The sequence below is a fragment of the Rhinolophus sinicus genome, linkage group LG01, assembly GCF_036562045.2.
Source record: "Rhinolophus sinicus isolate RSC01 linkage group LG01, ASM3656204v1, whole genome shotgun sequence".
NCBI lineage: Eukaryota > Metazoa > Chordata > Mammalia > Chiroptera > Rhinolophidae > Rhinolophus > Rhinolophus sinicus.
In genome coordinates, this window is record NC_133751.1 from 47,391,196 (window position 1) to 47,407,148 (window position 15,953).

Sequence of the window (15,953 nt, forward strand, 5' to 3'; positions counted from 1 at the left end):
AGACCCTAAGGGAATGAGCGCCCCAAAGGAGTTATCGCTAAGTGGGAAATTATAGGCCACTTACATTTGTCTTCATTTCCCCCTAAATTACCTACACGGAATGTGTACTACTTTTGGAATAACAGAAAACAATAAAGACATTTAACAATCAATGATTGCCGCTGTGTGGGGACGAGGAGGGGAGCCCCGTGCAGGTGTCCATGAGTAACTTTTAAAACCCTCTTTTCTACATTTTTAGATTTTCAAAATAATATGAAAGCATGCTTCGACATATACTGTGAACACTTTCTCTTGAAACATCATGCCTAGATTAACAGCACACACTCTTCTACAGAATCACAGCAGCTAGTTGCTCTCCCAGACACACACACACACACACACACACACACACACACACACACACACACACACACCCCATCTCAGTGTTAGGCTATTATCTCGGGAGCAGAAATGGAGTGAGGAAAACAGTCGTTGATCCTGCAAAGAGCTCACAGAGCAGGCTGCATGCCAGGTCCTTCTGCGGAACATGTGGAACAGCTGTATTTCATTGACATTAAAAGCCTTTTGGCAACGGGACGTGATAAAAAGCCTGGGCGGGTGCCCCCAGCCATCAGAGAGAAAGAGCTGTGAAGAATGGAGCAAGCTGACTCCTGGCCATGAGCCACATGCTGCCCGGGAGTAGCTGACAGGGAAGCCTCCAGAAGTCAGTGTCCCTGCTAACGGGGCACACTTGCCCTCGAGATCACTGCCGAGTGCTAGGGGCTGCACCCCCTCCTGTGAGCCCTCTTCACACAGTGTTACTGTCCCATCTAAGGAGCCGGGGGTTTGGAATTTGGCAGTCTTGACTTCAGGTCTGTGAGCCCCTATTTGCCCCACATGCTGTCTTGGGCAATCACTTATCCCAGGGTTTCTCAGCATTGTCCCTGTACACCTGCACCAACGTCACCTGGGCATTTGATGAAGATACTGATTCCTGGGCATCATCCCAGACTTACTGACTCTGAGTGCCCACAATGGTACATCAGGGAATCTGCAGTACAGCAAGCTCACCAGGCGGTTCCCATGCACTAAACGTTGCGACCCATTGACCTAACCCCGCTGAGTATCAGTTTCTGCCTCTGCAAAATGAGGTCGTTAATACCTTCCTCATAGCTTGTCTTGACGATTACCTAGATGACATAATTATGCTCCTTGTAGGAACATAGTAAGTGCTCAGTACATGGTAGGTGTGTATAATGGTCATTATTACTGAAGCTTCTCCAAAAGGATTCATAATCTGATGTACGTATGAAGAGAAGCACTTTGCAAATATAGTGCTTGGTTCTCTGTATGCCTGAAGAAGAATCAAGAACTGTCCCACAGGGCCAGGCCAAAACACACTCTTTACGTCAGGGTCCACATGGAGGGAAATGGGTTGTAGTTCATTCTAACAGGATATGGTAGGGTGGCTGAGGCACCTTAGACCTTCAATACCCTCTATGACCTAGAATCTGCACAGGTTTTAACACCTCTTGAGCATGGTTTCACATGAAGTTCGTTATCATCTCAGCATCTTTACCATGTGGGGGAGGGAAGGCAAGTATGATACTTGACAGAATTTTGCAAACGTCATGGTTGCAGCTTTGCTCTCCTCACCTTGTCCAGCTGTCTGTGCAACTCCAAAGATTTTCTTAAGATGTCATATTTTCTCTTGTTTTCATTGATGAAGTCATCGCAGAGGTGCCTGAGCTCCACACACTTGGGTCTGACGGAGGCCACTGCATAGTGGTGGCTTTGGGTGAGCCGGTCCCCTGTCATTGCAAGCAGCTGGGCTTTTGCCAAGGACTCCTGCAGAGTGAACATGCACAGCCACGCATCAGATGCCAGGTCACAAGAAGCTGATATTTGCCTGGCACTGTGTGCTCCAGTCCTAGAGGGAGGCTAAGGGACCTGATTCAGGTCTTAGGCTGAGAGTCTGGGGCTGGGCGCCCTGGGAAAGCTCTTCCTGTCCTAAGAAGTCTAGCCTCGCCCTGGGTCATCTGCACTCTGAAGAAGAGCGAGTCAGTCCCTCAGATGTTTGTTGAGCTCTGGGGTAAGCACTGAGGAGCTAGTGTTAACAAGCCAGGGAATTTTGAGTCTAATGGAGAACTCAGATACTGAATAAATTATACAAATAATGAAATTATTACAGCTGTGCTAAGTTCAAGGGCAGAAGAGCATAAAGTGTTACACTGCGTAGAATAAGAAACTCTGAACTTCCCTGTCCACTAATGAAAAAGGAAGAAGGACAGACACGTGGCCCGGAGGAGAGTGGGGATGAGCTGAAGTCGAAAACTGATAAAGATGTGGTTTGCACGAGTTGTGAGACTTAAGAAATGTGTTTGTCTAAACCCCTTCCTGTGACCCACAAAGAATCCAATCTGCTTTGACCTCATCTGCTCAGCAAACGTATCTCCTCCCTCTCTTCATGGCTTGCTTTGTTCTAACTACATGGGCCATGTTTTCCTGTTTTCAGTTCCTTTATAACATAGTATTGCAGGTTGCCATGTATGCTCCAGGTGCTCAGGGTTTGGTGGTAAAAAAAAAAATAGCAGACAAAACTCCCTGCCTTCATGAAGCATACATTTTAACGGGAGACACAGGGAATAAACAATGAAACACGTAGATTATATAATATCTCGGACAGTGATGAGTGCCACGGAGAAAAATTAAATAGGGAAGAGAGCGCAGGGAGTGCTGGTGGAGCAGTTGTTATTTGAAATAGGACGGTGAGAGAATGGGCTCACTGAGAAGGTGCTGTCTGAGCTGTACAGAAGGGTTAACACTGCAGGCCTGAGACGACTGTCCCAAGAAAGACCTGCTTGTAAGGTCGGCCCTTGAGTGCCATTTAGGGCTGTCAGGAGGGCTCCTACCAGCCCCATGGAGAATGGCTTACAATATGCTTTATGCTAAAGACCTGCTTCCTTTCCAGGAGTCTGGAATTCTGGTATACGCCAGGCAGAGGCTACTTACGTGACCAGCTCCCAGTAAAAACTCTGAGCACTGAGCCCCTAATGAGCTTCCCGGTCAGCATGCTCTGCGGGAGGGATTAAGTGCATTGCAGGGAGTCCACAGGGAGAGGACGCTCGGAAGCTTGTGCCTGGTTTCCTCCAGGGTTCGCCCCATGAGCCTTTCTCTTTGCTGATTTTGCTTGGTATCCTTTTGCTATAATACAGCATAACCATGAGTATAATTATATGCTGAGTTCTATGAGTCCTCCTAGCAAATCTTCACACCTAGGTGTGTCCTGGGAACACTTGACACAGGAGCCAAGACCTGAAGTGAGAGACAAGCCAAGCAGTATTTGGCCGAGAGGTTGGGGGGCATGTTTGACATGGGGGCATGTGTTCAGGTAGCAGGAGGAAGCCACTGTGGCTGGAGCAGTGGAGTAAGCAGGACAGGAGTAGGATATGCAATCGGAGGGGAAAGAGAGGATGGGACCGGGTAGGGTCTTGCTGCCATTGTGATCACTTTGGCATTTGCTCTGTGACATGGGAAGCACTGGGGGGTTCTGAGGAGAGGATCTCATTCCTAAAACAACTGCTGCAGCTGTGGTGTTGAGAATGACAGAGAAGAGGCAGTGCAGGAGACCAGGTAAGGGGCAGTCGTCCAGGTGAAAGACGGGGCTTAAACAAGGCAGGCAACCCAACCAGCTCCTGTCTCATCACTTCCCCAGGATGCTCCTCCCAGGACTATTCAGGTCTAAGGTCTCATTCACCTCCCGGCAGGACCTGCTCAGACTGCTGTATCTAAAGCCTCTCCCCACAACCACCCACCCAGGCCTTCTCCCTCACTTTGCTTTCATTTTCTAGCAGCACTTATCCCCACCTGAAAGTATTGTTGTTTACTTTAACGTATGATTTTTCCTTCCTCTGCTCACTCCCACCAATATGTAAGATCCATGAGAGCGCTTAGTAAGCATCGCATAAATATTTGATCAACAAAATGGATGGATGGATGGATGGACCAATGCATCAGATGATGAGGTCATCTGGCTAGAATTGTGTGAAACCACATGGACCTGTGAGTCACACAGATGACTGACACATTCCCCAAAGTCTCCAGGAGCAGGAAGTTCCCATGTACCTCTCTGACCACACTGAGCATCCAGCACCTCACACCTGCCCCGGCTTCACCTTTTTATAGCAAGACAAGGCGTCACGATGACTCGAGGTGATGACAACCTGCCCCTTGCTTAAGTTACAGTGGTTCGTGATTTCAACCATCTCAAAACCCCTGCCCCAGCCCAGCCAGTCATTCACCAAGCCCTGCAGAGCCCGCCTCCTTCTTAATACCTTTTGAATTCCGAGCCCTTCCCCATCATTTCCTTGTCCCTGTCCCTTCAGGCCTTCATGCTTTCTGACTGGGACAGCTGGCCTCTTTGCACTCCCTCAGGCCGTCCTCTAAATCACGCTCCACATTGCTGAGGAAGTAGCAATTTCATTACGAAGCGTATCGTGCCCACATCTCTCCCAAGCTCCAAGTCCTTGCGTGTCTGCCTGCAGTCCTCAGGAGAAAGTTCCTCAGGCGAAAGTTCCTCAGGAGAAAGTTCCTCAGGAGAAAGTTCCTCAGGAGAAAGTTCCTCAGGAGAAAGTTCAAACTCCCGAGCAGTGCACAGAAAGCCTTTCCTTATCAGGCTCCTCTGCCTCCACTTCTCTCACCCCTCCTCTGCTGTAAACAGACGAGTGACCCATTTGTGGTTCAGGCCTCCACGCCTTGTCTACTCGCTCTCTCTGTCGCAACAGCGCCCCATCCTTCCATCATCATCCTTGCCCCCACCTCTCCACCCCCACCTCCTGATGCCCGCACTCCTCTGGAGCTAACTCTAAATCAGCCTTCAGAGTTCTTCTCCAGGACACTTTCTCTAACTCCATCATTCATTCTGATGCCCCTCCTCTGTGCTCCCCAAACACTCCCCAAATACTTCACTGTATTGTGCTCACTTATCTACCACGCTCACTATGTCACTGACCCTTGCAGGCATACACTAGCTCTTATTCAACTTAAAGCAGTACATAGCACAAATTAGGTACTTAAGAACAAAGGATTGTTGTGCAAAACAAAAAGGAGTAATGATATGGGAATAAAGTGACACAAATCAAGCAGTGGCTGTTTAAAAGAACTCAGGGATAAAAACCCAGTGCGCTCGCTCTGAACAGCAAAGGCCCAGACGCACTGGTCACCGTGCCTGAAAGGAAGTTAGAATGCTAATTCCTCAGGCTGTGGTTTTTAACTGTGTTGCTCTTTGCTGTGTCCTCAGAACTTAGAACGGTGCTTGGCATGGTAGGAGATCAGTTAGTATTTGCAGAATGAATGCAGAATGAGTAAGACATTGACGAGAACAGCGCAGCCACTGCAGTTGAATCTCGGAGACGTGGTGCAGCACAGAATTGACCCCACTACCTCTGAGATGTTAATGACCACAGCTAACACCACGATGACCACAGCTAACACCACGAGAGCTTACTATACGCCAGGCCCTATTGTGAACGCTTACACCGATTGTTTCTTTTACTCTTCACAGCACACCCTTTAATAGCGGTGATGTTTTACAAAAGAGGAGTGAAGGCACAACGGCTCAAGGTAACCCCAGGTAGGGAAGAGAAGAACGAGGCTTCGATCTCAGGCCGTCTGGCTCTAGAACCTGACTCTGACCACCTCACACAGAGAGAAATGGCTGCATTTGTTCTGCCTAAGCTTAGAGACCTCCCTGGATTGGTCAAACCTATCTGACTTTAGTCAAATAAAGACTCATGAAAACTTGACAAGGAAGTATCTGTAGGCTCTTTTTTTTGTTTTTTTGTTTTTTTGTAAGTCCAGCTGGCTGCCGAATTTATTAAGAATAGCACAGGTTTTCTGGGTCCAAGGAACTTGACCACAGGATATTTCCTAAGTGCTCTATGGCGATCACAGCTTGCCCTTCACTTGGCATGTGGCATCTCACCTTTTAAAACTTCCTAAAACATTTGAGATGTTAGAGGAAAGATGTAACAGATCCAAATGGATCTTGGGGAAAGATCCATAAATATAACTTGGGAGCCATGACTGGATGGCTGGAAGACCGCTCTACTGAAATGAAGGGATAATAATAGCTTCTGAGTTCTGACCATCTACTATGTTCCATACACTCACTAAGTCCTTACTGCACCTCTAACTGATTTCATCTTCACAGGAACGCTGTGGGGTAGAAAGTATTATTACCCATTTTACCGATGAGGGGATAAGTTCAGAGACGCTAAGAAACTTGGCTAGCATCACACAGCTGGTAGCTGTTAGAGCCGAGATTTGAATCCAGTTATGTCTGACTCCAAAGCCTGCCTCTTGTCACCTTCCAGACACTTGGCCTCCGCACATGTGCTATGAATGATGGTTGCACAACCACTTCTACCAAATCCTTCAAAGAACTTGACTGTAAAATCTCCAAACCACAGCTTACTTTTCAGTCTATACAGTTTCTGCTCGTGATAAATAATCAATAAAACCTATGTGAAAAAAATATAGTGAGAAAGAAATGGCTGAAATCTGGTGCTCTAATCACAAGCCTTTCAGATGCTAAAAATTCCAGAGGCTGGATAGTCAAATTACAACATAATTCAAAAATCTTTATTGTAATAACAGCTTATTTTTTCCCAAGGACTCTACTGCTATGACAGATGAAAGATGAGCGTGTGTACTGTGGAAGAAAATGGTGAGAAACAGTGATGCTGCTATATCAGGGAGTCCAGAATGGACCCACAGATAATGGCAAAGGATGGAATATATGTATGGGGAAGTGGGCCTGGTGAAACAAGAGAGGCAGGAAGTTAATGGCTACTGAAACTGAGCAACAGCTACATGGGAGTTCATTACCAGTCAATCTACTTCTGCGTGTGTTGGAAAATTTTCACTTAAAAAAAAAAAGCCATGCCACTCTAGTTAGATTATGGCCTTGGGAGGTTAATGACCTGGGTTCCATGCCTTTGGGACATAGTAGTCTAACTGCTGGCCCCTGGCCTTGAGGGAAGAGGTCAAGGCTCAAATCGGGTTGGTTCTCCCTGCCCTGTCCTGGTCTGTTCCTTGCTGACTCCTCACCGAAGGCCCTAGCATGCTTTACAGCCAAAAATCCTGCAGCAATTCTGCTTTTAGAAGTAAAAGTGGAGGCTGAAACCACTGTTTCCCAGAATTAGAAATGAGCACTCAGCAGATGCTAAACTCTCAAACTAGAATAAGATAAAAGAATAGGCTCAATTATCATTCAACAGAAATCTGGTTAGTGAAGTGGCTCAGGGTTTACCCACAACGATTATATCACTGCACAGAATAAGGAAGTCAGCAACAAACCAGAAAGCAGTGTGTGGCTATGTCAGACACCTGAGTGCAGAGAGAAGGACAAACCCTAAGCAAGTTTTGGTGGATTCTAGCCAGACATCACCTTGTTCCTTTAACACTTTACAGGACAAAGGGAAAGACTAGCCAAGCCCTGATCATCGGAAGAAACAATGCCTCTTAGAAATATGAGCGAAGACAATGTTTAAAAGGTCCTAGTTATGATAGGATAGCTTTGCTCAGTTCAGCCAAAGGCAGAGGAATAGGTCTACTGTATCCTTTAGAAAATAAGTAAAAAAACAGGGTAAGCAAGGCACAGGATGGGTAGAAGGAACCTGCCTGGGCTCTGCGGGTCATCTGCAGTGATTAGTCCCGCTGGTTCAGGAACTTTGCCCATGAAAGGTGGGCCATGGGTTCACAGAGTATTCCTATGTCCCATGATCGCAGGTTGAGCCCCTAGCTTCAGTTAGCAATCTTTAAAGTATATGCCATGGGTCACAAACCCAGAGAGGCAAGCAGAAGAGAGAATGTGATGTGCAGTCAGGCAGATCCAGCCCACTATTTAAAACACAGCTCCAATGGCTTCCCATCCACTGAGGATAAAATCCAGTCCTCACGGCCGTTGCTCCCACCTTGTTCCTACATGGCTCCCTGTGCTCCAGCTATATTCCTCGAACTCATCAACCTCATTCCTGCCTCAAGACCTGTCATTTGCAGCTTCTCTGCCTTGAGTGCTAGTCCCCAAATTTTTGTATGGCGATGCAGATCTCAGATCAAAAGTCAGCTTCCTAGAGAGGACTTTCCTGACTCTCCTGGCTGATGTAGCACTCCCCATCACTTTCTACGATACGCTGTCATTTTATTCATATCACTTGTCACTACCTGATATTAGTATTTATTTGATTACTTTTTACTTATCTATCTCTCCCTAGTAGAGTGTAAGCTCCACGAGAGCAGAGTCTTGACTGTCTGGTTTGCCACCATATCCATGAAACCAGGGCAAGGAATGCCTGGTGATAAATGAATGCCTTCCTGGTAGGTCAGTAGGATATATATCTATATCTATTATATATTGCCAAAAAGTGTGTGCACATTTTAAGGAAAAAACCTGTATTAAAATTGTAATACTCAATATATACTGATAACAAAACTAATGCAAATCATATTTGACTTCTGCAATTATAAGAGGTACTCAAAGTGGTTACCACCAGTGTAATTTTAATACAGTTTCTTCCTTTCTTAAAGGAAAGTGTATACTCTCTCTCTCTCTCTCTCTCTCTCTCTCTCTCTATATATATATATATATATATATATATATATATATATATAATATATATATATATATATATACACACACACACACACACCAAAAACAAAAAATAAAGACACTGAGCTTGATGAGGCATTTTTTTCTAATATATGAACGCATGTAAGTAAAAATACATGGTATCTGCATTTAATAAGGAGTTCTTTTGAAAAAAACTAAAATTACATACAATTGGGACTACCTTGGAGAACGTAAGACATATCCGATACATTCCATTTTTTCATTATCTGACAAACATTTCTGATGACGTGTGCCTTCAGTACCAGAGTGTTTCGCTGTCAGTGATCACTGATATCAGCAGCAATGCTCCCTAGGGAAGGATGGGACTCCTGAGTGATTGGCCATGGACAGGTAGGGTCCTTGTGTTCACGCGTGTGCAGAAACACCTCCAGCTTAGAATGCACAGCTGACAGATGTTAGAGCCAGAATGGCCGTAGTTTACATTTGTTACTATTCTTTAGGGGAATATGTCTCTAACTATAATGTGCACGTCAATCACCTGAGGATCTTATTAAAATATAGATTCTGAGGTGGGGCCAGAAAGTTTGTATTTCTAACAAGTTCTCACTCAGATAACACCTATGTTACTAACCAGAGGATCACACATTGAAAAGCAAACCTCTAGTACTAAAAAAGTTACTATTTAGGAAACGTGCCTCTCTCTAGATTAGCTCAGAAGGAAAGGCTAACCGTAGAGTACTTGGTCCCCAAGAGACAAACACATAAAGAACCTAAAGAAAAGCACAAAGAAACTTCTCTGGAAAAAGATGACTGGGCTTTCTTAACTGGTAATAAAGCAACATTTATAAGGACTTAGAACAGAATCCATCCTAAGTGCTGACCTGTGTGCAGATCTGGAAAACTCTGTAATGCTGGCATGAGAATTGTGAAACATGCGTTCTTTGACAAATTTGATATTTACAACTCTTGGGGCATGAGAACGGCAAAAGCATTGCCAACTCTGTATTGCCAACAGAACTAATGAGGACCTGTTTCCCCCTTTTGACCATCATGCTTGCTATAAAACTGGTTTTTTGGTGTGTGTGTTTTTTCTGGTTTCCTGTCCTTAACCAACCTCCATCCCCTGACTCTACATCCAGCCTAGGGGGTAATGTGGCCATTGTGGATTTCCCCCCTGCTGCTCCTCCACTGGGCTGCCACCCCGACAGGGGGCAGGGCCACCCAGGCCTCTCATCTCACCTGAACCTCCAGCCTCAACCAGGTGCTCTGGAAGCCTTCACAGAACTCTGCACTGCAGGCATTCTTCCTCATCATTCGTAATGTGCACATCACCTTAGGGACCTGGGGTGACTGAAAGGGCAGGGTTTGGGCATTCCTATGTCCTTTGGCAACCTTCCGACAATGAATGGCCATGATCTGTCACTGTCCACAGCAACGACCTTCCCAGTCCACAAAACACCAAAAAAACAAAAAAACAAACAAACAACAAACCTGGCCTTTTTCTTCCAGTTTTTTGTGTTCCTTAAGAAGTTGTTCCACACACATCACACTGTCTCCAATGTCTGTAAACTCTGCTTGCTCTGCCAACAAGTTGTCCAGGGCAAGCTTAACCTATAAGACACATTAGAATAGTCCAGAAATAAGCCAATGAACACCCATCTGGAGGTAGAGGTTTGCTATACTTGAAAACCCAAAAACGATTCAGGACAAATGTATATATATTACAGCTCATTGGCTTTTAGAGTAAGTTGGGGGAGGGTGGGTGCTGAGACACTTGTAGATGGAATATTAAACCTATATCCAACAGATTATCAATCAAGAAGGAAGAGAAACCATTATCCAAATACCACATATGCCAACAGGAAAATGGGATTCTAGAACATTGCTACCCCACTGAAAAAAGTGACAAGAGAATGTCTGTGAGGAAGAAGGATTTAAGGACAGGGCTGGATTAGGAAGAGGAGGGACGCCCAGAGTTCAAGGTGGAAAAGAGACCTGTAACTCACTGAACCATAAAAGGAAGTTCTATTAAACAAGAAAATAACACCTCACAAAAGTTGTACTCAAAGTGCTGTAGTTGTAGGCATTGGTTAAGCTTCAGGTGATGCTTGGACCAAAACTGACTAAAGGCTTTTTCGGTTTCATCCAATTGACCTAGTAACCTGTCAAGAAAGAATGAGAAAGTGACATTGTTGTTAATATTCATTTCCACAGGAGTCTGTATAGGCTTATGGAGATAACATCTATGTAACATCTATGTTTTGAGTCACTGTTATAAATTGTGGCAATGGCTTTATTGTGAAAGTCTTTGTTACCTAGGACTTTCTCACGGTTCAGCTGGTTCTCATATTTTCTGTTTTCAATCAGGACACCCTCAGTGCTAGGCAGAAACTTCACTTCAGCTGCTGCTGCTGTGCTTTAAAACATACCCCTGGTAACCTTACCTTCGTTTCTTTTCTTTGACAAGTGTGCAAAGCACAGCACCCAGCCAAACTGTTATTTGGAAATGAAACTCAACCAATACTTCCATCTCCCTTGAAATCCTGGGATGACACCATCTCAAAAGAGAAGGGAATGGCTTTCTCATAAAAACATCTCTGTAGCTGAATGCCAGATGAGTACCATCTATTTTCCTTTGTTGTTTCTAATATTATCCTTTCTTGACCCTACCAAGACCCAATAGTTGCTGTTCTATTCTGTCCTTGGTTGTTTCAGATCATCTAGTGCTGTTCTCTCCTAAAAAAAAAAAAAAAAGCATATTCCACCTTCACTCACCTTTCCATGGTAGCTACATTCTCAAGTTCATTGGGATTGAGCTTACTGGTGGAATTTTTGGTTGCTGGTTCTTGAATGCATGACAACAATGTGGCCCCTTGCTTTTCAAGTAATTTCAGCTCTTCCTAGAGAAAGGAAAATACAGTCTCTCTTATAAGGAATTAATGAAAGAAAATTCTTGGTAGATTTGGGGTAAGGTGAATGGTAGATATCTTTCATTTAGGAATTTAAATGCTATAAAAAGTCAAGCTGCAGCTTTATAAAATTAGTTAACTTTTGTATCTCACATGATACAAAATTCAAAATATACAAAAGGGCATATATTGGAATAAGAAAGTCTTTTGTCCCCAGCCCATCTACTTTCCCTCTCCAAAAGCAACAACTGTTAAATTTTGTGTGTATCTTAAGCTGCTGTTGTAAATTAAAAGCAAAATTAGTTAATAAAAGCTGGTCCTAATCCAAGATAGTGACCAGAAATAAGAAAATGACAGATATTGGGGTTTCTGGTCAAGATGGTGGAGTAAATTACCTCCTCTCACAACAATATCAAAATTACAACTAAACTACAGAACCATCATTCAGAATCACCAGAAGTCTAGCTGAACCAAAGCCCTACAACTAAGGACATACAGAAGAGGCCACTTCGATACTGGTAGGAGGGGCAGAGATGCAAAATGAGCTGGTCCCACACAAACATGTGACCATTAAAAATTGGAAGGGACATCTCGGCTGCAGAGGACCCCCTAGAGGAGCAAAGGGTCCCAGCCCCACATCAGGCTTCCCAGCCCAGGGTTCTGGTGCTGGGAGAGAAGTCCCCATCTGGCTGTGAAAACCAGCACAGATTGTGGCTGAGTGAGAGGGAAGATGGCTACATCCCAGATGATCCTCTTAAAGGGTCTGCACATGAACATACTCGCTGATGGACTCACTTGCTCTAAGCCCCAGCACTGGGGCAGCAGCTCATAAGATGCCAGAGATATATGGGTAGGAACTGAGTTGTCCAGCTTCAGAGTGAGGTCTGGAGGGGAAGCTTTCTCCTGGATGGAGGAGCTGGAAGAAGATATTGTTCCTTTGTTGAGCCTGCCCTCTCCCAGCATGCAGACACAGGTGGCTGCCATATACAATATGTGAATCTCCATGAACCTGTCTAAGACCATTCATTCACCCTGCCCTGGTGATTCCGAGACCCTGCCCCACCCAACTTTTGGGCACCAGAGGCCCTTTCCAATAGCTTATTCATACAAATGACCTTCCTTGGCTCATGCTGCAGACTTTCCTAAAATCTCTCAAAGGTTCACAATACCCAAACAAGGAGCACCTCACTTTGGTGTGTCTTGTACATCTTGCCGAGCAGCCCCAAGCCTGGCACTAGACACAGCTGGCCTCAGTTTGTGGTTTGGCCTCTCAAGGCACCTTCAAGACCAGCTCAGGTGGTGGCCATCTGTGGATTGCTTTATGGCTCATGCCAGGTGTCCTTGGGCAGGGCACAGACTATGGCTGAACTTGTCCTGTGGCAGGGCCTCTCCAAGGAGACCCCCAGGCTGGCATGCCCAGTGGTCAGCTTCAGACCGAGCCAGAGTATTACCCAGCAACCTCCAAGGACAGCATAGCCAAAGGGCAGGCTGGGCAGGCACCAGAGCCCTGCTAAAGTGAATTCTGTTGTATAGGGTCAGCCTCTGCACCACAGCTCCTCCACTGTCGTCACGGCCAGTCCCCACAACCAATCAGCCCAAGGGTCAATCCCTCCAAATGATGTGCAAACAGAAACCAAGGCTCAACTGCAATAGGAGGGCACACACAACCTACCTGGAGCACCCAACTCTGATGACCAGGGAGACTGTGCCACTGGGCCTCACAGGACACCTACTACATAAAGCCACTCTACTAAGACTGGTAGCAGTTCTACCTAATATACAGAAACAAACACAGAGAGGCAGCCAAAATTGGGAGATAAAGAAGCATGTCCCAAATGAAAGAACAGAACAAAACTCCAGAAAAAGAACTAAACAAAATGGATACAAGCAACCTACCAGGTGCAGAGTTCAAAACTCAGATTATAAGGACGCTCAATGATCTCAGGCAGAACAAAGAGGAAGGAAACATAAAAATAGAGATAGAAAACATAAAAAAGAACCAGTCGGAAATAAAGAATACAGTAACTGAAATGAAGAACACATTAGAGGAAATCAACAGTAGATTAGATGAAGCAGAGGATTGAATAAGCAATTTAGAAGATAAGGTAGCAGAAAATACCCAAACAGAACCAAAAAAAAGATAAAAAGAAGAGAAAACAATGAGGATAGTTTAAGGGGCCTCTGGGAATACAGCAAGCATACTAACATTTGCATCATAGGGGCACCAGAAGGAGAAGAGAGAAAGCAATTAATTGAAAACCTATTTGAAGAAATAATGAAGGAAGATTTCCCTAACCCAACAAGGGAAATAAATATACAAGCCCAGGAAGTGCAGAGTCCCAAAGAGGATGAACCCAAACAGGCCCACACCAAGACACATCATAATTAAAATGCCAAAGGTTAAAGACAAAGAAAGAATCTTATAAGCAGCAAGAGAAAAGCAGTTAGTTACCAACAAGAGAACTCCCATAAGACTGTCAGCTAATTTCTCAACAGAAACTTTTCAGGCCAGAAGGGAGTGACAAGATATTCAGTGATGAAAAGCAAGGACATACTACCAAGATTACTCTACCCAGCAAAGCTATCACTTAGAATCAAGGACAGATAGAGATTCCCAGATGAGAAAAAGCTAAAGGAGTTCATCACCAACAAACCAATATTACAAGGAATGTTAGAGGGACTTCTTTAAGATAAAATAAAATAAAATAAAAAATATGAATAATAAAATGGCATTAACTACACATCTACCAACAATTACTTTCAATGTAAATGGATTACATGCTACAATCAAAACAGAGTGGCTGAATGAATAAGAAAACAAGACCTTTACATATGCTGTTTACCAGACTCACTTCGATTGAAAGACACACATTTGAATTTAAAGGGGTGGATAAAGATATTTCATGAAAATGGAAATGAAAAAAAAGCTGGGGTAACAATACTTATACTAGAGAAAGAGACTTTAAAACAAAGGCTATAACAAGAAACAAAGAAGAACCCAGTAATCCCACTTCTGGGGGCAGGGTGTGGTATTTATCTGAAGAAACCCAAAACACTACTTTGAGGGGACGTGTGCGTCCATATGTTCATTGCAGCATTGTTTACAATGGCCAAGATGTGGAGGCAGCCTGGGTGTCCGTTGATGGATGAATGGATAAAGAGGAGATGTTACATTTATACAGAGGGATATTACTCGGCCATGGAAGGGAATGGGTTTTGTCATCTGTGGCAGCATGGATGGATGTGGAGGAAATTGTGCTGAGTGGACTATGTCAGAGAGAGCAAGATAGGTGCAATGTGATTTTGCTTATATGTGGAATCTAAAAAACAAAACAAACAAAATGGAAACAAACTCATAGATACAGAGAACATTTGATGGTTGCCAGATGGGAGGGGTAATGTGGGGGTGGGTGAAAAAGGGGAAGGGATTAAGAAGTACAAATTGGTTGTTACAAAGAGCCATGGGGACGTAAAGTAAAGCATAGGGAATATAGTCAATAAAACAGTAATAACTATGTATAGTGACAGGTGGGAACTAGACTAGTCAGGAAGCTCACTTCTTAAATTATATAAATGTCTAACCACTATGCTGTATACCTGAAATTAATATAAAATAATATGGAATGTCAACTGTAATGGAAAACTTTTTTTTAAGGGGCAGAAGGTGAAGGGGAATAAGAGGTTCAAATTTCCAGGTATAAAACAAATAAATCATGGGAATAGAACATATAGCATAGGGGATATAGTCAATAATACTGTGATAGCGTGGATAGCACGGTGTCAGATGGTTAATGGACTTATAATGGTGATCACTTCTTTAGGTATATAAATGTTGAATAACTGTGGCATACCCCTGAAACTAATATAATATTGTATGCTATCTATATTTTAATCAAAATCTTAAAAAAGAAAAGACAGATTGAATGTTACATGCTAGAAACTGCCATGCAATAATAATGTAATAATTGCTAGCTGACCATGAAAACAACTTCATCTGATCTTGTCAAAAAACCTACCTCTCCTTCCACCTACTCCCAAAGTGTGGCCTTATTCAATTATTGAAGTTTGGCTGAGATAGGCAACAGTTTCAGTTTGACATGGAAAGATTCCTACTTCCAAAGCAATTCTATTCTGTTGTTTTTACATAGAGACTGACTTAGAGCTTTTCAATTGGGGAAGATGTCAAGCTACCTCCTTCCAAATCCAGTAGCTCTAGTCCTCTACTCACACAGTGCAGGGTTAACATCTTATGTTAACCATAAGGCAAGGCAAAAGAGGCAGAGCCTGACCTAGAATTTTGCTGCCGGGAGTTCTGGGTTTGGTTCCTGGATAACACAGAATGATGGCTGGGTATGCCCTGGGAGTTAGAAGAGTCCCATAGTTACCAAACAATCCCCTCCACGCACATGAACACTGAATCTCCTTTACCTACC

The 15,953-nt window shown here is 44.1% G+C and overlaps 1 protein-coding gene across 13 annotated transcripts in view; it reads right to left on the reverse strand.

The window, feature by feature from the left end:
* The window catches only part of MCF2L2 (MCF.2 cell line derived transforming sequence-like 2), a 209,650-nt gene that overhangs the window by 109,871 nt on the left and 83,826 nt on the right, over positions 1-15,953 (reverse strand). For 11 of the 13 annotated variants that reach the window (XR_012494951.1, XR_012494952.1, XR_012494953.1 and 8 more), the window contains 4 exons: positions 11,387-11,511; positions 10,659-10,773; positions 10,103-10,222; positions 1,636-1,827 (listed from right to left, as the gene is read on the reverse strand). Coding sequence is in view for 10 of the 13 variants with exons in the window: in XM_074328532.1 (XP_074184633.1) it covers positions 1,636-1,827; positions 10,103-10,222; positions 10,659-10,773; positions 11,387-11,511 (552 nt within the window). In the remaining 3 variants the exon portion in view is untranslated. The remainder of the gene's footprint in view (positions 1-1,635; positions 1,828-10,102; positions 10,223-10,658; positions 10,774-11,386; positions 11,512-15,953) is intronic. The other 2 variants (XM_019735804.2, XM_074328544.1) reach the window with 1 other exon arrangement.